We start from the raw sequence: 27,661 nt of genomic DNA on the forward strand, positions 1-27,661 counted from the left end.
AACAACACTAACAATCTAAATTTGTTTGGTTAAAGGTGTTTAATGGAAACATTTTGTAACATTCAAAACCTGCATGATTATAATAATAATAAGCGCGAACTGTCTGGATATTTAACGATCGTAACCCTCATCGACGTGCTATTAGGTTAGTTAAGCTCGTCCTAATATGTTAAAACACCAAAACCAGAAAGAACTTTATACAATCGAGAGGAATAAGATTTGTTTGCAACCATGATGGGGAGACATTATTTTCAATATTAGTTCCTAATACTACAACAATTTCCATATGGATGGAAGGAAGTCTGGCTTTGAAACGAATAACATTACGGATTATTGTATTTGTATTTATTTTTAGGCATTAGAAAACTCGGCTACAGTGCAGCAAGAATGTGTATTAAACAATAACGGTCACGTTTAGGCGAACCGATGAATGGGTAAACAAGAACATATAGAATTATATAGAATTGCAAAAACAAATGGTAAATTAAGATAAATACATAGATGAAATCACAACTCTATCATAACGTATAAATGATCAATAAATATTTATGAATGAAAAAGCGGTTATTTGTCACTTTCAAATCGCTTTAATGTGTGTATTTTATTCAATTAAAAGATTCGAAGATGCGGAACTTCGTCTTAGTATAATAATTTAATTGTTATGATTAATATGATTAGTTTGTTTAAAATACCACTCTACTTGTTGCGGCGCGTTGACTCAGATGCTGTGGGCGGTGGTGGCGGGCCGCGTTTGTTGAGCTCCTCCAAAAAGCCGAGCACAATAGTGTTCCTCTCCTCCTCCATGTGATCGAGCACCAAATAGCTAGGAAGATTCACAAAGCTCTAATATTCTCGCAATTTTTAAAAATATTGAGTTTATTCTTACCGCTTGTCGTTCTTCAAAATGTCCTGAATCTCCTTGAGATGGTTTGGATTTTCCTTGATGAGATCACTGCTCTTGTGAGTAATAAATTTGCACTCTTGCAGGAGTTCCCGAAGAGAAGTCTTCGCTGTCATCGTTTTATCTTTGATGTAGTCCCGGAACTCGCGCTCGCCCTTGTCCGAATTGTATTTTAGGTATCGCGGATCCTCTTTGATCAGCTTCTTAATCTCTTTCCAAGTGCTGGTAAGCTTCAGAGTGCTAATCTCGTCAAGCATTTCGCGGAACCGCTCCCTCTTCTTCTTCATCAGATTGTCAATGTGCTCGTTGAATTTTCTGCAACGATATTAAATTTATTGAATATAACTAAATATAAATTTCAACAATGTTAATGTCTTACCGCTCGCGATCCTCGCGGTCAAGGCTTTCGATTAGTTCCCAGCGATGATCCTTCCGCAACTGTCGCTTGACCTCCTTCCACGTGAAGTCCGGCGTCCGCACCAGATCTGTCAGCAAAGCGGTGAAGTGACCAATGCACTCCTCGCGCATATGATGCTCGCGCTCCTTGTCCCGATCCCTCAAATGACCGGCCAAGGTTCGCTGCACCTCCTTCTCTCGCTCCCGAATACTCTGCTCTACCCTTAGCTTCTTCTCGCGTTCCTTCTGCTTTTGCTCAGCCTCGTTCTCCCGTTGGCGAGCCACCTCGCTGTCGTCGCTGCCGGCTCGTTCTTCCCTTTCTGACTCTTCACGATGTTCACCCTCCTCCTATGAAAGGCAGCATAATTAAAATATGCTGATTAGAATATTGGTCTAAAACGCTTAAGGCGATTATCGACTCACCGGGGTGGTATCTCGTTTCTTGCTTTTCTCCGACTTGCTTTTTTCCTCCTTGACTTTATCCTTTTCTTCTTTGGATGATTTGTTCTCGCGGTCCTTGTCCTTCGAACGGCTACGTCCTCGATCCTTCCGACCCTTGTCCTTTTCCTTGTCCTTTTCCCTCCGATCTGATTTACGTTCGCGATGTCGCTCCCGTTCCCGTTGCTCACGCATCTCCCGCTCCTTCCGCTTCTCCTCCTTCATAATGTGCAGGTAATCCTCGAAGTACTCCTCCCGGTACATGGAGTCCACTATGCGGTAGCGTGGGTCCGACTCAAACTTCTTTTTGATGTCGTACCACCTGGTGTGGCGCTCGATATCGTGACGCTCCCGCAGCATATCCAGAAAGTCCTTGCGGATCTAGAGTTTTAAAGTGTTTGTGAAAGTAATATTGACATGCCAGCCATGCGGAAGAGAAGAGAAATGCAACAAAGAGATCGAATTAGAGGGGTCTTGAATTGATGCGGCTTCACTTAACACTCTATGCTTAATTGGCTAACTTAAGACTTAGACTTATTTTTCTTAAGCTATTGAACATAGTTACACGATTTGTGCCTGAAAGAGAGGGGTTTGATTAGCGATTTCAGACGTAACTGAAAGAGAACGTTGGGTTAATTCAAGTCCTGCTGGCGTAGAGAATATGGGACTGTCTCAAGCGAAACACGGAAAACAAGTTATGACATCTTAAAGGAATTTCCTTCACAAATTTCATGTTTTGCCCATCGACAAAAATCTCAAAAACAAATATTAAATTTCTAGCTTTTTTAGTGTCTGAGATCTCGTCGTTTATACGGACAGTCGAACGGACACGGGCAGATCGGATATTTTTACTTTATATCGAAAACGTTATCTATTGCTATATACATTTTTTTATATTTTTTTTTAAAGCGAGCGGACCACCTAAGCCCTTAATTTCTCTTTTCATTAGCAGGCCTTGATGTTCAGACTTCAGCACGGCCGAAGGGTACAATAGTCGATAGATCTACAGTAAAAATATGGTACATGGTAAAAATATGGGGCAGAGAGCCTTCCAGCGACTTGGGCCGCTGCCTAGACCTGTCAGAGCAAAGAGCTGGATATTGTGGCTTTGGAATATCGTTCGTCTTTGCTCTGTGCAGGTGGGGATGGGGCTGAGTTCGGTTCCTTGGGCTTGCCTCGGTGAGGTGACAAACTGCTGAGTGTGTACATTATTTGTAAACAAAACGAAAATAGTGGGTTAATTAAATTAAGTATTATTCATACTGTTTGCTTAGCGCCGCAGAAACCTGCACACGAACTGCAGTCGCTCCGGATCTCTGGAACAATCCCTTTCTGCCTGCTTCCTGCTCGGCGGCATCCCTCCGAGAGCCCATCGCGAACTTCAAACATCATCAATCATGATCCCAATGCCAATCACATCATCGCAACATCCTCTTCATCACATCACATCGCATAAAACATCCGAGAGGGGCGACGTGGGGCGGAGTTCGGGAAGTGGAAATCACACCAACGATTATCAGGTAATTTTCAGTTTGGCAACCTTTCGATAGTTTTGTTTATATTGGTTTTATAATTGTATTTTTTCCAAATTTGTCTCTTATTGCAGAAAAACAAATTTAAATGTTTTTGCTTGTTATGTTTCAAGTAACTCACCACACAGATTGCAAACATGTGCGTGGTCAAGTAGATCAGTGGACGGCGATGGCAGACGGCGGGCGGAATAGACTGTCGAGGGTGTTGTACAGGTGGTTCTCGATGCTGTTGCTCTTGTGTATTTTGGTGTTTTGGGTGGTGCATTTGTGCTGTAACCTGCTAGCTAGTGGCTAAGGTATCGGGTGGCAAACCACCGGGAACCCAACACGTTCAGGGATAATGCATTCGATCAGGGTACGGATTCGGTATCATTTTCAGTTTGGATTGTTTCGGTTTCGATTCACACGTTGTTTATGGTTTAAGAGTTAACAGAAAATCAATCACATTATGTAAATACGTTTGGCATACGGGTAAGTTATTAAATATATATATAAAGATATGCATTTATGTTTAAACATCGAGATACGTAAGGTGATGGGGTCAGGGGCGCCAGCATACCCTAGGCCTACCTGCTCTTTCTTCAACAGCTTGTCCTCCTTTTCGCGGCGCCGCACCTCCACGATGTACTCGTTGAAGAGACTCTCTCGTTCGCGAACCTTCTCGATGGCCCGATACCGTTCTTCCTTGGCGTTCCTCTGGCTGAACTCCGAGAATGAGGATCTGAAAGAGTTTGGAATTCAAAGTATTACAAAAGAACATTTCATGAACGATTTACGGATGAAACGAAAGACTTAAGTAACCTCTTCTGAACGCTTACAAATAAATATAGGATAACAATCCTACCCAGTAATAAAACAAGGGAGAACGCAATAGTACAGTTCTTCGTCTATCAGCTTCTCGTTACTCATCTAGTGGAGTGCAATTATATTTCATTATTTTAAGAAATAAGACAATTGAGGCATTCTTAACAATTGCGGTTTCCGGGCGTTGGGATCTTCTGAATCTTCTAAAACAATCTTGCGATGCGTCTACGTCTCTAAAGTGGGACTCGGATCCCTCCGAATTGGTTTTACGTGACGTGTTCCACCTTGAAGGGATTTTCGGACATGAAGCTATTGGCGTGCACTGAGTAAACAACCCGGTAGCAATTTGAATGCTTTCATGCTGATCTATGGGTCATAGCACCCTAATTTTACGCACCCGTTCCGCCGTAAATCAAAGATCGACTCTACCCGCGATGTGGGTACCAAACCACAGCCACCATGAAACTCCGGTTGGACGACAACCTCAATGGGTAGCACCTTGGAAAGCATACATACTTAACCCGTAACCGTACCGAAATTACAGGCTCACTCCTTTAGCTCCTACAAGCTCGGTTAGGGTACCCCTATGCGAAACACCAGACGTACTAAGCCAGGGAAAAGGAAGCCAAAGAAAGGGTCTTCACATTCCAACTGCGCTATGCAGCCCCAGTGCGGCGGCGGCGGCCGAGGTCAAGAGCAGCTCGGCTAGTGATCCTGTTCAAGAATAAATATACCTTATAGGGTCGGAAACGGTTACTTCTACCTGTTACATACTATTCAACGTATTTAGTATACCCTTTCGGCACTCTTACGTAATACGTAATAACGATATAGATGATAGCTAGCAATACTCACTTTCCATGCAGCCTGGCTTCTTCCATTAGGCTGCGGAAGTCCTCCCGCTTCTGGCGCATCTTGTTCCGCTTCTCCTTACGCTCCTCCTCGGCCCGATCCTTCACATACTTTTCAAATACCTGTTTGCGTTCCTTCGAAGTCAGCAGAAGATACCGCGGGTCGAACACGATCTTGTGAAGCTCCTTCTCCCAAGTGCTGAAAGCCGATACGTCCTTCTCTCGAAGCATTTCCTTGAATTGGGTGACGCGCATTTCTAGGGGTACCAGGGCCCGCTCCTTGGCCGCCCGCTGCTCAGCCTCTAGGGCGGCATCCTCTGCCCGCTTTGACTTGGAAACTAATGTTACGAAAGGTGTAAGTGACAGGTATCCTTTCTGTGATTATAACAGCCTGTAACTTACTCATTCGAACTCGTTTGGTTGGCACCTCTTCCACACTAGATTCAGACTCTGTGCGTATCTTGATAACCTCGTCGTCGTCATCATCATCCGCATCCACCCTCTGCACCTGATCCAGTTGCTGGGCTTGAACTTGCGATTTAGCCTGCTCTTGAGTTGCCTCCTCGCCGGACTTCTGTTCGGCTTCAGCCGACTTCTCTTGCGGAGTCTTCAGTTGCTCCGGGCGTTCGTTTACCGCTTTGTCAACGTCCTCACGATTCAACAAATCCTCGGGGCGATCCCAAACCGAAGTCCTAGTTGACGGATTGTAAAAGAAGACGCGGGAATCTCCAGTCCATACGACACACCATGGCGTTCCAGCGATGGGCGTACTTGTCACGGGTCGACTCTTGTCCGTTTGCTTGGCTGATGCCGCAGCCTTCTTCTGCTCCTCCTCCTTTTTTCGCTTTTCCTCCGCCGCCTTCTTAGCCTCTTTCTCCAAAGCAGCTGCCTGCGCAGCCTTTGTGTTTTCCGAATTGGCTTTCATTGCTGCAGCAGCAGCCGCGAAAGCAGCATGCGGATCAAATCCCGGCGGCCCTGATCCTGGTGGCATATGCATCATAGGGTTGGGTAGCAAGTGTGGTGGTAGGCCAGACGGAGCTGTTGCCACGGCGGGCGTCACGCCCGAGTGGGCAGCCATGCGAGCGGCCTCCATGTCCCTCAGCGCCTGCGGTTTCTCCCAGACACTCTCCCCTCGACCGGCGTGGAAATAGTACGGTCTTCCATCGGGAGCACGATGCTCTGACCACTCTGCTGCTCGTGCTATAACCGCCGGATCGATTACACCCGGCTTAATGATAAGCGACTTGGCTGGCTTGTCTTGCATGTGCTGCTGTTGCTGCCAAGGCGGAATGCCCACGCCCCAAGGTGCCCCAGCTGGTGCCGGTCCTCCAGGAAATCCGTAAGTTGGAGGCGGCATACAAAACGGCGGCTGTCCAAACCCAGGAGGCGCCTGCATTCCAGGTGGCTGGAACATTGGTGGTGGCTGCTGCCGCACATTGGGTGGTGGCTGGGAAAGCAGTGGTGCTGCCGCATTGGGTGGTGGCTGGCTCATCAGGTGCGGCGGCGGTTGCGAGGTAAGATGTGACGACACTGGCGGAATGTCGCCCGACGTTTCGGCTGCCTTGGCTTCCGTCTTCGCGGCCTGGACAGGTCGCTTGGCCATCTCCTCCACCTCCGCCTGCGTCATTATCTTGACAGAGGGCCCATCGGGTCGAGACCAAGTGGTTTCCCTAGTTACCGCATGGTAATAATAGGAGCGACCATCCTCCGCTTTGGTTTCCACCCAGATTTCCGGAGGTCCTGTGACTCCATTTGCGGAAGGAGCTTGTTGCTGCGGCTGCTGCGACTGCTGTGGCTGTTGTTGTTGCTGCTGTTGTTGTTGCTGTAGCGCCTGCTGCTGGGCTGTGTGCTCCCCGATGGGACGACCACTAAACGCATTGAAGGGCTTGCTCCTGTAATTGGGTCAAGGTAAAACAACTTTATAGCATTAAAACACCAGATTTTCCATGACAACGCACCTATGGGCCTCGTTGGGTTTTTCCTTGAGTATAGCAACGCCATTATTTGGGGTCTCCTGGCTGGTGCTACCACTACCACTGCCGTTTCCATTGAGACCCACTTCTGGCGGAGATTCCCTCGCCTCCGTCTTGCTAATTGGCGAACTGGCGCCATCGCTATCCATGCTCTCCTCTAAGCTCGCATCCATGGCACACAGATTTAACTGTACGCAATCTCTCACTTTTCGTTTACAAAATCCCTGAAAATTTTCTACACTTTTCTGCCGCTAGAGATGTGAATACAACCCAGTTTACTCGATTTATCGAGTTATCGACTAAAAAAAGCTAGGTGGCAGCACACGAAGGTCGTTGCCAGTCCGCTGTGACTCTGAACTGTATATTAAAGGGCGTTTTTTTATCACGTTGACAAAGAGTTTCATTTTGTTACATCTGATAGATAATATTTTTAGAGTCTGTTTTATTATTAGCTCAGCATGACCCGATCGCGTCAAGAGTTCAAATCGAAGTGTTTCGGTACTATCTGTAATCCGTTAACGAGAACACTCGTTGCTTATAACTTCTCTCGCCCTTGCGAATCTAAGCCTCACTCGCCGATTACGCTTCTCTTTTTAGACCTGGCAAAATACTCACGCTTTTTCGTTACCAGCCAGGAATCACTGAACCGCGTAACTCAGCGATTCAACTACCAAATAATTAATCGGTCTTCAAAAAAATAATGTTTTTTTTTTTTCATACCTTTTTTTTTAAAAATGAAACGATGCATATATTTATAGGAATAAATGTAAATAAATAAGTTTAAGTTTTGTGTTGCATATTTTTTAAGTATGGGTTGGGAATAAAAAAAGTACATACTTGTAGCTGTTGTAATTATTATTATAGAATACGTGTGCGAAATGCATGAAATGAAATCGATAATGGCAAGCAAATTATCGATGCTGCAAACTATCTGGAAACATCGATAGCACAAATAGCCGCCGCCTTATGTTCCAGCCCCATAGTAAACACGTGCAGTTGTGTTTTGTTGAAATGGGAAAAGTTCGGAAAGTAAAAACGCGGACGCCATCCGGCGTGGACACCTCGGCGGAAATCGATGTGCAATCAGCGGGCGAAGCGGAGGGCTGCGGACCCATCGAGGCGATTTGCGTGCACCTGCAGCAGGCCAACGTGGAGGAGAAGCTGAACGGACTGCACTCATTCGCTGTGCTGGCGCTGCGAAAGGAGAAGGTTCCCGAAATACGCGACAGCGAGTTGGTCCGCATTGCGGCCCCCCTGCTGTGCGATAAGGAGAGCGCCATCCGGAATGCGACGGCCGGCGCCTTTCGGAATTTGTCGGTGTTTGGCACGGAGGTGTGCGACTTCCTCGTTGAGAACGACGTACTTACCGCCCTGCTGACCCTGGTCCGTAGCTATGATCTGAATAAAAGTGGATTCGAGAACGAGTTGCATGCGGACACCTTCCAGCAAGCAATCCATCTGCTACGAAATCTGTGCGAGAGCTCGCCCACCGCCACAGAAGCACTAAATCAGGCCAACTTCCTTTCCAGCCTGCTGCTGGGCTTCGACTACAGAAAGTTCGGACTCGAAGTTGCCATTTCAGTGGCCCAACTCGTACTGGTGGTGTCTGAGAACAACTCCAGCTCGTGGAACGTCCTGGCCAGCAGTACAATACTACCTGAGCTTCTTGCGGCTCCCACAGAAAGTCACGCGCAGTTATACCTGAGCGCCTTAGCTGCCGGTATCCTGTGCAATGTACCCGCCTGCGCTGCCGCCCACACTCGGGAAATCCTGAACAGTCTAGACAAACTACTCTCCATAGATCCACAGGCCCAGCTGCAAAGCTGCAAAAACGAAATTCTAAATGCAAAGTCGAAGAACGAGGCCCCCGTGCTGGAAATCTCTATGGAGACAGAGGAGATGACGGAAACACAGAGTGCCAATCAGTCGAAACCGAACCAATGCGATGCCGAGGTAGCACTCAAGAACCTGGAGCACTTGCTAGATGCCCAGCGCCTGGTGGCGGAGATTATAACCAACCTGGGCTCCAGCGATGAACAGAGCAACTGGGACACGGATAGCGAGCATTCAGAGTCTGAGAGCGTGGCCGATTACGAAATGGAGGACGAGACAGCTGACAGTGGATCGGGGGGACTGCCCCCCAACTTCCTGGAGACCATCAAACAAAACAAAGTAATCGAGAAACTGTGGCAAAAGGCTCAACCACTGCAACCTGCTGTGGAAAATCTGGTGTCTCAGCAAGAGAATATCAAGGAGAAAGTGGCAAAATTAAGAGTATCGTACTTGATTTGCCTCCAGAACCTATGCAATGTGCTGCCCGCTGAAGATTTGGGCGGCTGCAGCAACCTCTATAACATGTGGATGATCTTGGGTCAACAAGCCTTCAGGGGAAGCGAAGATGTATCCGTCATGGAGGCCATTACGTCACTAATGCGCTCCTCGCTGAGTTTGCTCAAGTCTCGCAAGGATCTTTTCGGTCAGATGACGGAGAATGATCTGAACATGATTATCGAGGGCGCTAGCAAGTGCACAGATATAAATATCCGCGTTAACTGGAACCGCATGCTGGGCACGCTGGGTTCTCTGCTCTCAGAGCCCCTGGTTAAGACAATAGTGCTTTTCCTATTGACTTACTGTGCCCAGGAAGATGACCTGTGGGCTCTGTCTGAAGGACTCGATGCGCTAATGGACATTTTTGCCGTGGACGACTGGCCGCAGATCATCGCGGAGTTGGAGATGTGTGATCGTGTCCAGGCGCTAGAGGAGTTGTTCAAGTCTAAGATGCGGCAGCAGCGACGGGAGCTGAAGGAGCGACGAGCCACAGTTCAAACAGTGAAGACTAACTTTGCACGCTTTGTTTATTATCTTAATAAGAACTGTAAAAAATAAATTAACCTGACCACTAATTAAAGCCATTGTTTAGTTTCAGAGAAACTAAGAGTGAACAATACTTTTCAGTTCTTAAGCCTGCCAAAATATTTGTCGACGATAATAGAAACAGAAAAAATCTGTTAAATTTGTAACTTCCTAATTGTCATGCCTTTTGTATTTATTAATATTAAAATCGGCTCCCACCCACCTAAAAAAACTTTAATAGATTGATTGATTCTAAGAGCTAGAATGTAAAGCAAATTTAGTTTTCAAGTTAGTTTTAGTTTTCCATCTGTTGAATCAAGTCATTCAAAGTTTAATCTCTGATAAATTTTATTACTCTGGTACATTTTTACAACTTCGACTTTATCTCAGGCGGGTTCTTCTCGAGAACATTCTTCATTTCGAAAAAGGATTGCTCGAGGGTCTTGGCGAACTTCAAGTGATCCGTTATTGGGCAATGGCGCCAAGCGGATATGGCCAATATGATATCATTATCCCGAGGATTGTAGCAGCAGGCATAACCATCGTCAGTCGCCGGGCCGTAACCCATGAAAGCATCGTATTTAGTGGCTACCTGTGAGGTGGACATGCGGAAGTGACTCGACTTGACAAAGCCTGGAGACTTAAAGAACTCGGGAATAGGCTTGCTATGCTCCTGAGCCATCAGCTTCAGTCCAAGCAGGTGTCGATCAACACCCTTTCCCTGAAGAGCCAGCTTAGCATATGTCTGATGAGACACTACTGCCTCACGAAGCTTAGCGGCGCGTTCCTGATCGGTAGCATTTGGGTCCTGCATAGCGCGGGAAAATGCCAGGGATTCGTTGGAGCAAGAGCGTATGGTTTCGGTTCGTCCGCCGTCGAATATGCGCAGATGAGCCGACTCATATTGCGCCGGCGGTTCCGAGTGCATTCTGTAAAACGTAAATGTATTCGGCTGCATTAAAAATCTGTAGGAGGATCTAGTTACTTGTAGAAGGCGAGCTGAAGAGCCATCTGAACAAAGCTGTCCGGACCCAGACGCTGTTTCTTTATGAAATCCTTTCCGAAGCCGGTGAATTTCAGAACCTTCATTTGGAGAGCATCGGCAAGTTTGTCCACGTTTGCCTGGGCGACGTTCAAAGATTTCTCTAGACTTTTATTGCCCGAAGAGAACTGAATTTTCTGTGCGGGAGCAAAGTCCTGTGAGCCAGTTTGCCCGAAGCTAGGGTCTTCCTTCCTAAAATGAATAGAATTGGAGTTGCTTCGAACCGCATGTGCCCCATTCAACTTACATCTTTTGCACCACGTAGTCCATCATCATCGCAATGGGCTGGCCCTCAGCCGGCGAGTGCTCATAGGTGAATCCGACGTTTCCATTGGGGTTTACCACCAGCTGAATAGTCTTGTCCATCCAGCGGTTGCCGCTGTTCCTCTTGCTGCCACTGCCATGGATCAGCGATAGAATAAGTTCGTCAGTCTCTTCGCCGTCCTTTAGGCTAGTACCCTCATCGAGTGAGACGGTGAACAGAGCACTCTGTATGGTCTTGAGGGCGTCCCGGTTGCCAGGAGTCTCAGCCAGATACTCGTAGGCTTCGGCCCAATTGTCCCTGGAGTCGGTGGTCAGAATACCATAAGGTACTCCCACTTGCGTTTCCTTCAACAAGATATTCTCGAGTTGAGCAGCTAGACATGGAGCAGCAATGAGCTTTCCCTCCTTACTGTATATCTTCAGTTGGTAGAAGTGATTCTTGTAGATCACCACCACATAATCGGAGTCGGGATTGTATACGATCTCGTCGGTGCCCCGTCTGGGAATACGACATGTGCCGAAAACCTTGCCAAACTGGCTGTTGTCCAGCTCGTTCTTGCCCATTTTAACGATCGGAATTTGGTTGGCGTGCACCATGTCGTTGAATTCGCCCAGGCCATAGATAACCCTGGCGGTATAGTCCACGAAAGCGCGTGAGTCCCTGAAGTTTTGCTTGGGGAAGGTCATGCCGGGACTCACGAACACGGTGACTGGGTCTCGATAGGTCAAATAGGCAGCCTTCAGCCAGCGGTGGGCCAGCCAATTCTTCTCCTTGCTGCCGGTTTCTTCCAGGAGCAGCTGCAGTTCGCGTCCCTGCTTCTTCAAAAACTCGGAGGTAATTCCCTTTTGCTGTTGAAACTCCTCCGGCGTCAGCAGAGGTTCCACCGTGGTCATGAAGCGGTTTAGCGTTTCCTCCAGCGGCAGGACGTGGTACTTCAGCAGATTCGGCTGCTCCAAGGGAATGGTCTTTTGGACGGTGCTGTAGCTGCTGGCGGGCAGCACTTTCTTGGCGATCCCATTTGGAGACTGTTGGGCGAAGGAGTTCTTGGTCTGCAAATCGAATGGGATATGGATTAACGATCGGAGATTCACAAGCATTCCATGTGGAGCACTACCAAATTCCACAAAAGCTTTCCATTGCCACGAAACTTCATCTCGGCGTCGGGTTTCTCGAGGATTCGCTCAGACGTTGGGCTGCAAAACGGAGAAATTGTGTTCGAGTGTTACTTTGAAGTCCAACCACCGGTTTGTGTGCCTGTGGCACTGAATTAACCTTTGATATTTGTACATAATCTACTTCTAGCTATAAGGAGCGATAAACCAATGGCTCACGATTAGCAGCCCGCGGAGGAGGCAAGTGCAAGCAAAACGGCAGTTGCCAGTCAACTGGCCATCGAAAGAGCAGTCCACGTAGGCAGAAGGGTGGAGTGGAGTGGAGCCCAACTTAAATGCTATCAGCGACCGGTTTATTTACTTTCGCTCTCCCAAGAGTGCGTCTCTTGATATCCACACCTTGTGTTTCAGCAAAATACATGTTGTTTACCATCTATATATATATATATAACCACTTTTTATGTAATCCTTAACTAGTTCGACTGTCCTTGCCCATACGATGAAATAAGGAATTTAAGTTCACCTCACTCTTGTTTTGCTCCGGTCAATTAACATATATATATTCTATATATGTACATATATATGTAAATATGTATGTTCAAATCAAAACAAGAAACAGCTGTTTTCATATAGCAACAAGTAAATAAACACTGTCTTTGGTTTAACTGTGCTATCAATGGAAAACAATCGATTAATATCACAAGCAATTCCAAATCTTCTTTAAAGCTAATATTAAAAAATAAGCAATACTATTAGTTTGCTATATATGTTTATGATAAGCTTGAGTACGTTTTGAGAAGACTATCGATGATTTCCCAGCTCTAGTATCCATAAAAAAGTAGGGGAGTTCTTTGGAAAAAAAAGATCCTTTTGGTAAATATTCCGCACGACATGAAGATAATGCCGAAACGTTATTATTAAGTAGAATAGCGTGAACTTTTAGGACTAAATTGTTTTAAAATTTAATTTTTATATTTTTTGGGAAATCCAAATTAAATCTTTAAAAACATAACCTCGAAATTTTTTCTATATTTTTGTAATAAGAAATGTATGTATATTATTCGTTTTGCTATATCATTTGATCATTGCAAATTGTGATTTCACAGCTTGAACCGTTTTATCTACGTTTTGAAAAACTAACGTTAATACGCCACGGTCTCTGGATGGAAAATGTTGGGTCTTGTAGTTCTTCTGATTGCCAGTTGTTTGGTCATTCAAATGGCAGCCACTACGACACCAAGTCCAGCGGTCACCGAAGCTGGTACCCCAGCTCCTGGAGGATCGCCAGATCAAGCCGAGCTAGGAAACAGCTCCTCTACGGAACTACCGGACTACTGCGATCCATCCTTGTGCCACAAAAATCTCAAACATGTGGCTTGCAACGCATCAATCGTAAGTTACTAAACTAAATGCCACGTGATAATAAGCAAATAACTTATTATCCTAACTTTTTACCATCTTCAGGAACTGCACGACAAGTGCTCACTGGACGCTGAGGTCATAGTGATAAGTCCAAAGGTGGAAAGATTCCTATTGGGTCGATTCAATGAGTTGAGGGATAGAGTGGCCAAAGGAGGGTTCAACGGACTGAGTCCTGCCAGTCGGATGGGCACCTTGAAGTGGAACTCGGAACTGGCCTACCTAGCTGAATTCAATGTGAGGGATTGTGTCCTTAGGCACGACGAGTGCCGGAACACGAAGTTCACCCAAAACGCCGGCCAGACGGTTGGGTATCGAGGCATTAAAGGAAAATTGCCAGAGTTGGAGGATATCCTTAGGGATATCATAGGGGTTTGGATGCGGGAAAAAGCCGGAACTTCGATGGTGACCATCATGAAGTATGCCGAGCAGGAATCTCAGTAAGTACTACTTCAAAAATATATATGTATGTTTACTCGGACGTCCCTATGGGATTTGGTTCACATTTTGAACGTGAAATGATTATAATGTGTTTTTAATATTTTATAAACCTTTCTAAATCTAATCTAAGCTTTGCAGCTCTTTACAAATTTAAAGAAATGTAAAAAAAATCATTTATTAAAAATTATTATAAACACCAATTGATTATATTTTGACAACATATATGTTGACAATATAAACATTATTTTAGTTCCTAAAATAATACAAGGGGTTGCAAAATAATGGACGCGAGTGTGCGACAAATGCCTTTTTACAGTTTTACATGAACTTTAAGAAGAGAGGAATCCATTTGATTATTATGGCCACCCGCTCGCAGATTATATTAATTTAGTCCTAATGTTGGTTTCACTCACATTTTTTTATTGATCTTGTCTTTTGATATGATTTCCACAGCTACTTTTAACTATACCTCCGTTATGAAATTCTTCTTATGTTACATGTAGCCGTCCGCTTCGCGATCTTTTTAAGAATGAAATGATTGCATGTGGATTCCATTGGCCTCTCTTCTTTGGCGAGGGATTGCATTCTGCCGGATGACTCTTGCAGATGATATTGATTGCAATTAATTAATAAGGGAATCTTTGATATTTATCTTAGGTTTTTATAAGCTTTAATAGAAGAACTTAACCCAAGAACTTAGCTTTAGAAAGTTGAAATTATTTGTTGGTCCGAAAATGATATATTTTATGTAAAGATTCGTTTGCAAATTTCCAGGATAAATGTAAGAACATAAAATTGATGTGGGTTTCATGATTATATTAGTATCTGAAAAAACTGATTTGATAATCTCCAACTTCTGTGTTCCCCTCTAACAGTTCGCCGAAGTACAACTTCTTACAGATCGTGCAGGAGAACGCTGAATTCGTGGGCTGTGCCATCGTTCAGCAGTCCCGGCACGGCTGGATTCAGACGTTCGTCGCGTGCAACTATGGCCACGCCCCGGTTGTGGGCTCACCCGTCTACGAGTCCGGGCAAAAGGCGGCGGAGTCCTGCAAGGCCGGAACGAACCCGAAATATGCACATCTCTGCGCCGAGTCCGAGGTCTACGAGAAGGTTGCGCCGAAAGGAGTGAACGCGTCCAGTCCAGAAATTAAAACTAGAACTCTTGGCAAACGGGACTTTGTCATGCTCAACGCTGATGGAACGGCGCCAGCTGAAGATGGGGCACCAGCACCAGCAGCCGATGGAGGAGCAGCTCCACCTGCCGAAGCCGCAGCCACTACAGCAGTCGACGGAGCAGCGCCAGGTGCCACTCCAGGAGTCACCTCGGTGGAGGGAGAAGGCTCCACTGCTGCACCAGCCACTGGAGTGACACCCGCTTCCGGATCGCCAGGAGGGGAAGAAGCTCACGCGGAAGGGCTACTGGAACCCATGCCAAAGCCTCTGGACAGGGCTGCGCTGGAGAAGAAGTTCGCCCGCTTCCTGGCGCTGATAAAGCGGGCTGAGATGTTCCATGGTCGCCGGAAGATCGTGGTCATATCCAGCAACCATGAGGTGGATGATGACCGCGTGCAGCAGGAAGGCGCAGAAGCCGACTCAACTATTAGAACCATGGAAAGGGCATTCTCCAGACGCAGAGCAATAATGAGACGCTCGATAGGTAGCCACATGCGCGGTCGTAAGCCAAGTGCCTTTTGGGCTCCGCAATGGATAGCTATGCCTTGAACACTACCTTACTGAATAACTATTTAAAATGAAATGTTTTAAATTAAATTTATACATAATAAAAAATCATCACGTTAAATTGAATCCTTAATCTGATGTAAAAAATGAATGAGTGAGGAAAGTATTCCTCATATTAGTAATACAAAGTGACTAACGAAAAGAATGTTAATTAATCGGGTAAACATAATTCAGCTTAAATCATATTTACATTCAGCACAAGTGTTTTTGATCTGACACGAAATCAATAGGGTTGATCTAAAGATCGATCTCGCAGCTTTGTTTTGAGTTGAAAGTGGAAAGTTTTGGAAAAAATGCATTTTCATTAAATCAACGTTTTTAAATGGTTCATCCCACATCTTATGCCTTCAAAAAGTTTAATTTAAGCGCCTTTTAGCCTCAAAATATTTAACAAAAGAGTCCATTGTAAAGATGTTTTTAACTCGTTCTAGGGAACTGGGAAAACTGTTGGCAGCCGCCGCTATATAAGTCCATCGTTTTACGGATCAGTCAAATCAAGTCGACCCTCCAATCCGTTGAAAATGAAGTTACTTTTGGTTCTAGCTTGCGTTGTGCTCTACGTATCTCTCGCATGTGGCCAGAATCGTTGCGATGGACGTCCTAGGGGTATGTTTAATAATAGCATTTAGTAAGTATACTTTAATAACTGATCTCTACACTTTCACACAGGTCGTCAGAATTGCGACGGCGGCAAGCACGAAGGATTTGGGGGAAGGGATTGCCGGAGAAGAGCCATGGACGAAATGTGGTACTATAACCAGAGAACCGGGAAGTGCCTCAAGATGAAGTACCTCGGATGTGGCGGCAACCAAAATCGCTACTGCTCCTTGAGACACTGTCAAAGGTCGTGCCCATAAATTTAAATGCCTTTATCCAAATGTTCCAAAGCCTATAATTCACAGCAAATAAAAAATAGAAATGTTCTTAAAAAAACATATTTATGAGAAGTGGGTTTAAAATATCTATCTATTATTTAGTTGTATACGCTAAATAGTTAACATATAACAACTTAAATGCAGATTGATACATGTTCCATAGGCATGTAAGTCGTATTTCTTAATTGTGACTTTTCCCTAGCACAATATTTGCACATGGATTTGCAAACTTACGAATATTTTATGGACCGACTAGACTATACCTAAGGCTTTTCCCGTTGCATCGTCTTCCAGATGGCGTTCATTCGCATGTGCCCTTCTCGCAGATGGTTGAACAAGGCTTCAACGGTCCCTTCGACTGGCTTGCCTGCTCCGGATCTCCTGCAAGAGGCAATGTGTCGTTCGTAGCGCCATTTGCTCCTAAAGACTCTGTCACAGTGCTCGCACACAGCTTGCTCGCCCTGATCGTCCTCGGATCCGGCGTCATCCGCCCTGGCCGCTTGACCGGACTTTTTGGGACTGGCCCACATGGGCTCCGGCTTAATAAGCAGTTGCGTCTTGTTTTTACGCTGCAGCTCCTCCTGGTGGTTGTAGCGAATGTGGTTGAGGATCTTCGAGGTGCTGGTCTTGGTGCGATCGCAGAGTGTGCACTTGAGATAGGACCGGTAGGGCAGATGCTTGAAGCAGTGCTTCTGCAGTTGTGAGCGCACGGTCGTTGGTTGCACCTCGCGGCACTGCAGGCACATGGCCTTGCGCCCGGACTCCAGGATCTTAAAACTGTTCTCGATTATGTGCTCGAAGTCGTGCTTCTTGAATACGTGTGCCCGCCACCCGTCCATCGAGGCGATCTCCTTGCCACACTTCGGACACAAGTACGATATGAGCTTCGTTAGGCCGTTGGTGGACATTTCCGTGTCGGAGTCGCGGCTGGGCGTCGTAGACATGCGTCGACGTTTAGTCGGCTGACTTATTGCGTCCGATTTCATTTCCTTCTTTAGCTGGGCCACTTCCTCCTTGCCAAGTGCATCGATCTCGATGATGACCACCTCCTGATTTCCTTCCTGCAGGTGTGCATCTTCTTGCTGCGGCTCCTCATCAGCCTCTCCTTTGCCGGCGGAAGTGCCATCATCAAAAAACTCCTTGCAAAGCGCATCCAACTCGTCGTCATACTTCGGCACCACCTCTTCCTTCTCCTTGCGCACAATGTCCTCGTAGGCATTCAAACATCGATCTAGATTCAGCTCGCTGACATTTGAAATGGGCTTAGGTGCGTTTACAGGAGCGGCTAGTGCTGTCACTGGCCGTGTTGGGGACTTTTCCATTTCTGTGTTTAGATCAATGTCCATCAGAGCCTTTTGCAGCAGATCATTTTGATTTCTTTTCGTGGAACCTTTGGGACGCCCTCGTGGCCTCACAGCCATCGGCTTCTCTGCATTTCCAGCTGGTGCTGCCGCAGTAGTGGGTTTCGCCTGCTGCCGCTTCATCTGGCGCAACTTGTTCTCGTACTTCTCGATCTCCCGCATGTGCGTGTCCAGTAGGTGAACGTTCAGAGCCCGGCGCCTCGTGTACGCCATGCGGCAGTGCACGCAGCGGTAGGTTTCACTGTGCTCCAGATGCATGAAGTAGTGGTACTGCAGCAGGGCGATTGTCTTGTGCGCGTTCTCCACCCATTTGAAGCACAGCTGGCACTCATGGAAGCGCTCGTCGATCTGGATGAAGTTGAAGTCGGAGTACGTCTTCTTTAGATAGTCGTGTTTCTGTGGGCATAATTCAAACCATTATTAAAGCAGAACTTGATTTACACAAAACCCGCAACTTGCCGTGTTCAGGTGCTGTCGCCACTCGGCCTGAGTGCGGAAGGCCTTGCCGCATTCCGGACATATGTAAACCATGTGCGCCTCCAGACGCGCATTAAGCCGGCTTTGTTCATCCGAGAGCGTCACGTTCCGCGACATTTTCCCTTATATTTTAACAACCAACTGCAAATGAAATCCAAACAAACTACACTTCGCTTTGTGAATTTATCGTTATATGCTATGGCGACAATCGCTTATCGAAGAAGAGATAATCGATAACCGTGACTGTGAACGGATATCGGCTATCACTGTATTTTGATGGAACATGGCAAAACATTAAAGTTTTTAAATACCTTGTAAAGTTTGAATATGTAATCTTATAATAACTACTTTTTCAATTTATTTATCAAAATCTCTTGGAATATATATTGTTTTCCTGCCCGAAAGATACGATACACTTGCTTTCAAAGAATAACTGCACTTCTGTTATCGGGCATCACTAGAAAATCCAACTTTTCTGCCCGCGCCGCAAATTGTAAGAGTTCGGAAAAGTGTAAAATATCCAGATAGAAGTAACATATGATTAGTCTTGGGTAAACATTAAGCCATGTCGAGCGCCTCAAAGTCGACGGTAAGTCTTTTCCCTGCCGCTTCCGGCGCCAACACTAATTTGCGGTCTTCGCTTGATTTCATGCAGCCGATCGCTGCCAGCGGGAGCTCCACGTCCGCATCTGCTGCCGCCGCAGCCTCCGTCGCCTCAGGATCCGCCTCGTCCTCCGCCAACGTGCAGGAGTTCAAGATCCGCGTACCCAAGATGCCCAAAAAGCACCATGTGATGCGGTTTAATGCCACGCTCAATGTGGATTTCGCACAGTGGAGAAATGTGAAACTGGAGCGGGAGAACAACATGAAGGAGTTCCGGGGCATGGAGGAGGATCAGCCCAAGTTCGGTGCTGGATCGGAGTACAATAGGGATCAGCGCGAAGAGGCTCGCCGCAAGAAGTTTGGCATTATAGCGAGAAAGTACCGTCCGGAGGCGCAGCCTTGGATCCTTAAAGTGGGTGGCAAGACTGGAAAGAAGTTCAAAGGCATCCGCGAGGGCGGCGTCGGCGAGAATGCCGCTTTCTATGTGTTCACCCATGCACCAGACGGCGCCATTGAGGCATATCCCTTGACCGAGTGGTACAATTTCCAGCCTATTCAGCGCTACAAATCCCTGTCGGCGGAGGAGGCCGAACAGGAATTTGGTCGGCGCAAAAAGGTGATGAACTACTTCTCCCTCATGTTGCGAAAGCGTCTGCGCGGCGATGAGGAAGAGGAGCAGGATCCGGAGGAGGCCAAGCTAATTAAGGCAGCCACCAAAAAATCCAAGGAGCTCAAGATCACTGACATGGATGAATGGATTGATTCCGAGGATGAGTCGGATTCGGAGGACGAGGAGGATAAAAAGAAGAAGGAGCAGGAAGACAGCGACGATGGCAAGGCCAAGGGAAAGGGCAAGAAGGGAGCAGACAAGAAAAAGAAAAAGAGGGATGTTGATGACGAGGCCTTCGAGGAGTCGGACGATGGCGACGAGGAGGGCAGGGAAATGGACTACGACACCAGCTCCAGTGAAGAGTATGTGCCCCAAGCGATTCTGATAATAGCAATACAATGTGGTCCACATCTTCTAATTCCTTGTTCCCTATTCCAGCGAACCAGATCCAGAGGCAAAGGTGGACAAGGACATGAAAGGCGTGGCCGAGGAAGATGCGCTCCGCAAGCTACTTACCTCCGATGAAGAGGAGGACGACGAGAAGAAGTCTGATGAGTCCGACAAGGAGGATGCCGACGGCGAGAAGAAAAAGAAGGAGAAGGGCAAGGACGAGGCCTCCAAAGACAAAAAGAAGAAGAAACCTTCGAAGGACGACAAGAAGGGCAAGTCGAACGGCAGCGGAGACTCGTCCACAGACTTCAGCTCTGACAGCACAGACTCCGAGGACGACCTCAGCAACGGACCGCCCAAGAAGAAGGTCGTCGCCAAGGACAAGGACAAGGAAAAGGAAAAAGAGAGCGCTGCGAGCAGCAAGGCCACCACCAGCAGCAGCAATGCCAATAAGTCTCGCTCGGCCACGCCAACGCTCTCGACGGATGCCAGCAAGCGCAAGATGAACAGCTTGCCCAGCGATCTCACCGCCTCGGACACAAGCAACAGTCCCACCAGCACGCCGGCAAAGAGGCCCAAGAACGAGATTAGCACATCGCTGCCCACTTCCTTCTCTGGCGGCAAAGTAGAGTGAGTAATGCCGCGATATACTGGAATTCCTGATTATAAATTGATTTGTTTCTAGGGACTACGGCATCACCGAGGAGGCGGTGCGTCGGTATCTCAAGCGCAAGCCCCTGACCGCCACCGAGTTGCTCACCAAGTTCAAGAACAAGAAGACGCCCGTCTCCAGCGACCGTTTGGTCGAGACCATGACGAAAATCCTGAAGAAGATCAATCCCGTCAAGCACACCATACAGGGGAAAATGTATCTCTGGATCAAGTAGCCCGCAGTCATGTGATTTTAATGTTTCATAACTCAAATGCATTATTGTTCAATACAAAATATAAACGCACCACTGAAAATCGGTTATTAAATCAGAAACTGATTTTAACTAATTCATTGTAGTTGTAAAGATGAGTAACGCTAGTTGTTAGTTGTATATCTTAGTATTACATTTCGATATGGTTTCAGGTTCTGAAGTTCAGAATTCTAAATTCTGTAGAACGGTCTGAAACAGTTGCTAAGAAAACTGGATTTGAATATTTTTTTCAATTTTGTTTACGCTTATGTGGGGATGGAAGTTACCTCCTCGATAGTTATCGAAATATGGGAGTAATCGATGTAAGAAAACATCGCCATCAGGAAGCAAGCAGCAGCGATACATCGATTTAGTTCCAGCTCTAGCCCTGTATATGTGTGTGTTTTCGGATGGGATGTAAATTCTAATATCCGATAATTAGAAAAGTGAAGCAAACCCTAAGCGTTCTTATCGCGACTGTCATGCTCTTTCCGCAGCCGCTGTGCTGTCCCCGCTGAACCTCGACCACCAATTAAAGGAACCCGAGGAGTCCAAGCCCCAAAAGGGAGCAAAACAAAGTACAACGCAATACCAGTGCGATGGCGACGAGTGAGGAGGCGAGCGAGTGCTGAAAAAATAGGATTGGATACAGGAACTGGCCAGAAGTCGCTCCAAACGGTCGACTTAGAGCTCGAGAAGCACTAATCAAGTGAGTGACCAGTGGGTGTACGCGAATGGGCGTCGGGAAAGCAAAAGGAAATCGCTCAGCTGCTTTGTTGTTGTGCTAATTGAACGCACACAAGCACAGTAGCAGGCACGCACACAGGGGCGCCTGAAAAAAAAGCACAACAAAAGCGAATATACGAAATTGAAGTGCATTAACTTGTGGCTGCTGCCCCCAATCGAGCGCATTATCGCTTGTCCTTTGGCGCTTTTCACCTGTAACCCACCGTTGTAAACCATTCAGGAAATACCTGCCTACTGCCCATGTATGTATGTATGTGCGTATGCCCTCCCCCAAAAAGGAAAACCTTGAAACCACACACTCGTGCCTTGTAAAGTTCAAGGTGTGCGTGTGTGCGCGCGTGTGTGTTGGTGGGTGGGTGCTGCGTACGCTGTGTAATGTGTAAATTGATATCGGCCCTCGAAACAAAGCGAATTAACGCGAATTGCATTCCTCGTCGCTAAACATTCAATCTGTATGTCGGGATATTTTAAAACAATCCAGTCAATACATATCAGTACATATCTAGCTTTCTTGCAAGCGCTAATGGGAAATTATATACAAGTTTTGAAGATTGCGAAATGAACTTACTACTAATTGACAAAGAATCGACAAGTTGCTAAAAAATTGTGAAAAAAAATATGCGATAGTAACCAATATTTTAAAAATTTGTTGAACTACTTGTTTGTCAAAGGAGTACCAAAGGAATTCTAGTTCAAATCTTATTAAAAACAAACCACTTTTTTAGATATAATTTTGAATTCTTTTCTTTATTACATGCCATTAAATGGAAATAGAATGTGTTACATTGTAGGATCACCCACTCACACCTGAATGCAAAGACTCTTGGGCAATCCGTAGGGCGTAATTCTATTAAACGCAGGCGCCTCCCCAGATTGAATTTCGCATTGGAACAACGAATGTCGGCCTCCCATTTATTGTTTACCCATCCAATAAAAACAAAGTCACGTTCTCATTGGAGCCTTTGCTCCGTTTGTCTACCGATGTGCTAATGCCAGTGACGTTTTCTTTGTCAAATCGTAACTTCAATAAACATTTTGTGACATATTTGCACACCTCCTCTCGGCTGTGTATTGGCAGAACGTATTAGCTGAATTTGTAATTTACGAATAAAAACTTTCCACTTTTTCTGCCCCAACTGTGGACCGACGGTGCGTCGATGTTTAGTTAAATGGGCATGCGGTCTGGGTTCTGGTTTTAGCATGGAGCGGTGTTCGCGTGACTCATCATCGGAACCTATTTGTTCCGATTACTGCAGCTGCCGCCCAAGATCTCGGCCACTATTTGATCGCGATAAAATCAATTGATGGCAAATTGAGTACAATAGCAGCCAAGGAGCGAAACGCGTTGATTTTTCTGTTCTGTTTGAAGTAACCATTAATGCATTCGCGAAAACCCGAACGAACCGTCTGCCTGACTGTGTCAACAAACAAACCAGCTGTAAGTGCAGCATGACTGAAGAAACGCAAATTTTTTCAGAGTAAGCAAATCAACAATACCCCCAGTTGGTCGTGAAATAAAAAATAATCATCACAAGCCGTTTAGCTTATCAGCTGAACTCTTTGTTGCCATGGCCTCGTAGGCGGAGCAGGTTTACCCCTAGGTTGACTTCATGCAGGATAATAATCGAGTTGCAAAAATTAGTATACATTTTAGTATATAAACTGTTATAGCTTCCAAATAAGCATTCATTATATGTTAAAAGAACATTATCTTTTGTTTTAAGCCCGAAGCCCAAGCGCACAGAATCGCTGGCGGTGGGACACAGATGAGACATGCGAATGCTGCGGATGGTGAAGACAAATCGCTACAGCACTGGACATAGCGGACTAGAGCAATAACAGTACAGACCAAGGCCCGATCGTCTCCAGAACGTGTGTCCTGCGCGACAGAATGTCCAAGAGGAGTTGCCACATACTCACCCTGCTGGGCTTGTGCCTGGTCTGTCATGAGGCGACCTTGGTCAGGGGCCACGTGCTGGTTTACCGGAAAGCATCCAGCCAGGTAAGTTCAATTAGTGACTAGTTTAATATATTATTATTATTATTATTTAATACCACAATTTATGTTGTTTACTCACAGTTGATCGAGGAGTTCAATGATCTGCCAGCTCAATTCGGTCCCCATCTGCCTTCAAATGGTCTCAAAGTGTATGTGGTTCCCGCCAGGCGCCCTTATTACGGTTGTGATAGCCTGGACAGACCACCGCACCTAAATTACCCACCCTCAGCCAAATTTGTAGCACTTGTGGCGCGGTAAGCTAAATGTGGTAGATATAAACACTTCAATTCGACCTAACTCAAATCTTTTGTAGTGGCGAATGCGTTTTTGAGCGTAAGATACGAGTGGCCCAGAATGCGAGTTATTCTGCTGTGATTGTTTACAATAATGAGGGCGATGACTTGGGTAAGTGACTACACACAGGTAGTACAGTGCAAAAATGATTTGTTAAAACCCATATTCAACTACAGAGCAAATGTCCGCCGACAACCAAACAGGCATAAGAATACCCTCGGTTTTCGTGGGCCACACGACGGGTAAAGCGCTGGCCACTTACTTTACGCCCGACGTGGTGCTAATCATCAACGATGAGCTGCCCTTCAATATCAATACCCAGCTAATATTGCCGTTCTCCATTCTGATCGGTATGTGCTTCATCATAATGGTAAGAGAACTGTTTTTAACGCTGTTTTCTATACCAACTGAATTGCTTTGTTTGCCGAACAGGTTATCTATATGATCTACAAGTGCATACGCGAGCAGCGCCGCTTGCGTCGCCATCGACTGCCAAAGAGCATGCTGAAGAAGTTGCCAGTGCTGCGATATACCAAGAACAATGCAAACAACAAGTACGACACCTGTGTGATCTGTCTGGAGGACTTCATCGAGGACGACAAGCTGCGCGTGCTGCCCTGCTCACATCGTAAGGGATATAGTCTTGGTTATTTGCTCAGCTTTAGTAGTTTCAGAATAGATCAAATGCTTAAAGATATATCTGAAACACCCGCAATAATGTTATCATATGACATCATCAGATAAATTGTATAATGCATAGACATTATATTAATTCGTTACTATTTGCAGCCTATCACACGCATTGCATTGATCCATGGCTTACCGAAAACCGTCGGGTGTGTCCCATTTGTAAGCGCAAGGTTTTTACGAAGGGCGAAGCGCGTGCAAGTCGGAGTCGACAGCCTTCTTTGGATAATGTTACGGATACGGACGACGACACAACGCCGCTGCTGCAGCAACAGCAGTCCAATGGCAGGCAGATGGGTCAAGTGAGCTCGGCTTCTTCGGCCGCTGGAGCAGCTGCTGGGAGCAGCTCAAGCGTTGCGGCGGCGGCTGTCGCTGGAACCACGCGACACGGAACCTTCCGCCGTGGGCACGCTGGTAGAAATCCGTTCGAGGAGTCCCAGAGCTCTGACGATGAGAACGGTACGTCTGCTGCCGAAATGATTTCTTTTATTTTGTTTAAATAACACACCCAATTACTTGTACAGCTCTGCTGGCCTCTACTGTGCGCCTGGCCACGTCTTCTGGAGCACATGAACGCATCAATCCCTTTGATCGTGCTCCGAATCTACCGGCCCACCTAGCCGAACAGTTAACTGAGAGTCGTCGCTCGGTCTGGTCGAGAATAAATTTTGCGTAAGGATATATTTGTGATGAAGCTCAGTGGTAGAAGATGCATAACTTCCCTTTTTACTGCCTTTAGCTCGTTCTTCCGCCGGCAGCCAGCTGTTATTAGTGTGGCGGCGCCACCCTACCTGGAGCGCGTTGAGTCCGGTACCAGTGCCATGGGTCTGCCGGTGACGGGGACAATAGCTGTAGCCTCGCCCGCATCGAACAACATCCTCAATCCGAATTTAAGCGGCTCCTTCAAGGACGAAGACGATATGCCACCGCATCGCTCGATCTACGAACCGATAGCAATCAGCACGCCTGCAGCTGACACAGCAGCAGTCGACGATTCGGCGTTCCTGCAAACGCCCACGCAAGGCGGCATAGGCGTGGCCGCCCTGCCGCACAGCGCATCCGATCGCCAGTTTCTCATATGAGGCGAGCTAGTTCGCCGCGAGTCCTTAGCCTGTAGGTTGTAGGTGGTCGCCGATCCTCGAGCCATGAGCCCAGCCCGGGTACGAGTTTTTCGTTTGGGTTCGCGATCAGCGCTGTGGCTGCCAGCTTCTTTGTTTTAAACAATTAACAAATGTTTATTATTAATATTAATAAATATGTAGCCGAACCTTGTGTTGGACTGTGCGCTGTCCCACTTCCAGGGCACCCACCCACAAAAACCCACACAGACACGAAACACACACACGCGTCATTTAAATGCGTATACAGATTGTGATTTATTTTATATACATTTTACAATTAACCCAATTGGCATACGAAATACCGCCTCGCCTGCAACTCCCAACCAAAAATGTAAACGATAGACGGAAGAGAAAAAATACCAAGTTACCACATCTAAACATCTAAGATTAAATTGTTTACCTGATTCGCATTAATCTTTGATTCAGTTGTTCAACAGAATAAAACCAAAATATCCAAGCAACACTCTGCACACCTATTAAACTGATTCACGAACATAGTTACGTTTTAGCTAAGATGGTCTTTTTATTTCGATGTTTATGAGAACTGCTTTTCAATACCATTACAATGGAAATAATTAAATCAAATGATTGAGAGGCACTGGCCTGTATATTGTACATTATTCTCGTTTTAACTAATTTTAAGTTTACTGTGTAGCATATGAAACTGGAATCCAATGATGCAATAGATTGTCAACCCATGTTTTCTTTTCAAATATGATCAAATTATATTTCAAGTCAAAATCGTTGCCACACTCCACTAAAAGTAGGATACCTAAGCGCTTGTTTGTGATTATTTTTCCCCAAAAATAATTAAATATGCAACAAAGAATGCTGTTCACATGAAAACGAAATCAATTAGGGCATAGATGCAAATATATATATTTAAAAATGCTGTGGCAGTGTAACCTAAATTTAATTTACATTCAACAAAATAAACGTAATGGACATAAACTAATCAATCGTTTATTCTTCATAAATTTAAAGTTCTCGGCTGTGGTATATTTTATTTTTGGGTCTATTGTCAATAGGAATTAAATAGGCTTTAAAACTACGAATTTTTCCTAGCATTCTCTGGAACACCAGGACCCGTAGTACCAAAGGAAAAACAGGGAAAGTTAGCATCGACTATCAGATACCTCCTACTTTTCTAGTGGGGGTGCGAGGGATCATTTAAAAATTCTTTTGGAATATCGCTGGAAATTTGCAAAACATATTTAAATCGATACGAAAATACTTTTTCGAAACGGTGATCGTCTCCCAATTGGAATGTCCAAGACATACCCATAAAATAGTATAGATTCAAAATATAGAAAAATTAAAGACAGAACGAAAGGGTGTGACAGTATTCCTATCGATAGGAATGATTTCAACAAAATCTCAAGTTGTAGCCTTTACGAGTTTAGTATACCGTATTGCTCCAGGAGTATTTGGTATAAAAAGGTATCACTTTTAAAGCACCCTTTTCGGATATGCGACAAAATGGGAGAAAAACTGATTTTTTAATTTCTTGGTAAAAGGTTAAAATCGTAAAATTAACTGGAAACTGCAAACATATTTCGAACATTGACTGACTAACAAATCAATGGAGATGTCCACTTACCAGTGTTGTTTATTTCTTACTGTAGTTAAGTAAATATATGCATAATAATTATTTCTTTGAACTTTGATTACAGTCGAAAAATAATATATTTTTAATACCAACTGGGAACGTAAGCAGCTGTTCGAATAAATATAGCCCAGTAGCCATGAATTGGTACATACATATAGGCTAAAGTAATAGTTATTGGATTGAAAATAGAAGTAAATTATTTTACTCAAGTGT

General features: G+C 45.7%; 8 protein-coding genes across 12 annotated transcripts; 5 read left to right on the forward strand and 3 right to left on the reverse strand.

The window, feature by feature from the left end:
- Nucleotides 1-567: 567 nt before the first annotated feature.
- Nucleotides 568-7,176, reverse strand: LOC117144240 (transcription elongation regulator 1). Of its 3 annotated transcripts, XM_033309310.1 has the most exons (8): nucleotides 6,881-7,171; nucleotides 5,325-6,814; nucleotides 4,927-5,260; nucleotides 3,838-3,988; nucleotides 1,721-2,116; nucleotides 1,281-1,645; nucleotides 887-1,216; nucleotides 568-823 (listed from the first exon to the last, which is right to left on the reverse strand). In XM_033309310.1, the coding sequence occupies exons 1-8, from the start codon at nucleotides 7,066-7,068 to the stop codon at nucleotides 697-699; spliced, it is 3,381 nt and encodes a 1,126-aa protein (XP_033165201.1). In that variant the 5' UTR covers nucleotides 7,069-7,171; the 3' UTR covers nucleotides 568-696. The 3 variants fall into 3 exon arrangements, with proteins under 3 accessions (XP_033165201.1, XP_033165204.1, XP_033165202.1); XM_033309313.1 differs by lacking the exons at nucleotides 568-823; nucleotides 887-1,216; nucleotides 1,281-1,645; nucleotides 1,721-2,116 and adding exons at nucleotides 3,127-3,275; nucleotides 3,389-3,558 and having other exon boundaries at nucleotides 6,881-7,176; XM_033309311.1 differs by lacking the exons at nucleotides 568-823; nucleotides 887-1,216; nucleotides 1,281-1,645; nucleotides 1,721-2,116 and adding an exon at nucleotides 3,127-3,558 and having other exon boundaries at nucleotides 6,881-7,176.
- A 674-nt stretch (nucleotides 7,177-7,850) lies between these two features.
- LOC117144244 lies at nucleotides 7,851-9,801 on the forward strand. Its single transcript, XM_033309323.1, has one exon. It carries the CDS (start codon nucleotides 7,862-7,864, stop codon nucleotides 9,782-9,784), a length of 1,923 nt encoding a protein of 640 aa, XP_033165214.1. The 5' UTR covers nucleotides 7,851-7,861; the 3' UTR covers nucleotides 9,785-9,801.
- A 280-nt stretch (nucleotides 9,802-10,081) lies between these two features.
- On the reverse strand, nucleotides 10,082-12,758 carry LOC117144243 (carnitine O-acetyltransferase). 2 transcript variants are annotated; one of them, XM_033309320.1, is made up of 5 exons: nucleotides 12,694-12,758; nucleotides 12,173-12,251; nucleotides 11,041-12,107; nucleotides 10,737-10,985; nucleotides 10,082-10,680 (listed from the first exon to the last, which is right to left on the reverse strand). In XM_033309320.1, exons 1-5 carry the CDS (start codon nucleotides 12,723-12,725, stop codon nucleotides 10,119-10,121), a joined length of 1,989 nt encoding a protein of 662 aa, XP_033165211.1. In that variant the 5' UTR covers nucleotides 12,726-12,758; the 3' UTR covers nucleotides 10,082-10,118. The 2 variants fall into 2 exon arrangements, with proteins under 2 accessions (XP_033165211.1, XP_033165213.1); XM_033309322.1 differs by lacking the exon at nucleotides 12,694-12,758 and adding an exon at nucleotides 12,331-12,450.
- Nucleotides 12,759-13,281: 523 nt separating this feature from the next.
- On the forward strand, nucleotides 13,282-15,834 carry LOC117144249. The gene is made up of 3 exons (XM_033309328.1): nucleotides 13,282-13,562; nucleotides 13,635-14,029; nucleotides 14,906-15,834. Exons 1-3 carry the CDS (start codon nucleotides 13,341-13,343, stop codon nucleotides 15,753-15,755), a joined length of 1,467 nt encoding a protein of 488 aa, XP_033165219.1. The 5' UTR covers nucleotides 13,282-13,340; the 3' UTR covers nucleotides 15,756-15,834.
- A 460-nt stretch (nucleotides 15,835-16,294) lies between these two features.
- On the forward strand, nucleotides 16,295-16,651 carry LOC117144250 (PI-actitoxin-Axm2b). The gene is made up of 2 exons (XM_033309329.1): nucleotides 16,295-16,379; nucleotides 16,443-16,651. The coding sequence occupies exons 1-2, from the start codon at nucleotides 16,295-16,297 to the stop codon at nucleotides 16,628-16,630; spliced, it is 273 nt and encodes a 90-aa protein (XP_033165220.1). The 3' UTR covers nucleotides 16,631-16,651.
- On the reverse strand, nucleotides 16,381-18,682 carry LOC117144246 (zinc finger protein ZFAT). The gene is made up of 3 exons (XM_033309325.1): nucleotides 18,469-18,682; nucleotides 16,912-18,405; nucleotides 16,381-16,662 (listed from the first exon to the last, which is right to left on the reverse strand). Exons 1-2 carry the CDS (start codon nucleotides 18,601-18,603, stop codon nucleotides 16,912-16,914), a joined length of 1,629 nt encoding a protein of 542 aa, XP_033165216.1. The 5' UTR covers nucleotides 18,604-18,682; the 3' UTR covers nucleotides 16,381-16,662.
- A 248-nt stretch (nucleotides 18,683-18,930) lies between these two features.
- LOC117144245 (general transcription factor IIF subunit 1) lies at nucleotides 18,931-21,070 on the forward strand. Its single transcript, XM_033309324.1, has 4 exons — nucleotides 18,931-19,075; nucleotides 19,142-20,061; nucleotides 20,138-20,719; nucleotides 20,775-21,070. Exons 1-4 carry the CDS (start codon nucleotides 19,052-19,054, stop codon nucleotides 20,974-20,976), a joined length of 1,728 nt encoding a protein of 575 aa, XP_033165215.1. The 5' UTR covers nucleotides 18,931-19,051; the 3' UTR covers nucleotides 20,977-21,070.
- A 291-nt stretch (nucleotides 21,071-21,361) lies between these two features.
- LOC117144248 (E3 ubiquitin-protein ligase RNF13) lies at nucleotides 21,362-26,790 on the forward strand. Of its 2 annotated transcripts, XM_033309326.1 has the most exons (9): nucleotides 21,362-21,700; nucleotides 23,463-23,740; nucleotides 23,819-23,991; nucleotides 24,051-24,142; nucleotides 24,208-24,401; nucleotides 24,464-24,659; nucleotides 24,821-25,177; nucleotides 25,243-25,390; nucleotides 25,458-26,519. In XM_033309326.1, exons 2-9 carry the CDS (start codon nucleotides 23,630-23,632, stop codon nucleotides 25,798-25,800), a joined length of 1,614 nt encoding a protein of 537 aa, XP_033165217.1. In that variant the 5' UTR covers nucleotides 21,362-21,700; nucleotides 23,463-23,629; the 3' UTR covers nucleotides 25,801-26,519. The 2 variants fall into 2 exon arrangements, with proteins under 2 accessions (XP_033165217.1, XP_033165218.1); XM_033309327.1 differs by lacking the exon at nucleotides 21,362-21,700 and having other exon boundaries at nucleotides 23,574-23,740; nucleotides 25,458-26,790.
- Nucleotides 26,791-27,661: the final 871 nt, after the last annotated feature.

This window comes from Drosophila mauritiana, chromosome 3R (assembly GCF_004382145.1).
Source record: "Drosophila mauritiana strain mau12 chromosome 3R, ASM438214v1, whole genome shotgun sequence".
In the NCBI taxonomy this organism is placed as follows: domain Eukaryota; kingdom Metazoa; phylum Arthropoda; class Insecta; order Diptera; family Drosophilidae; genus Drosophila; species Drosophila mauritiana.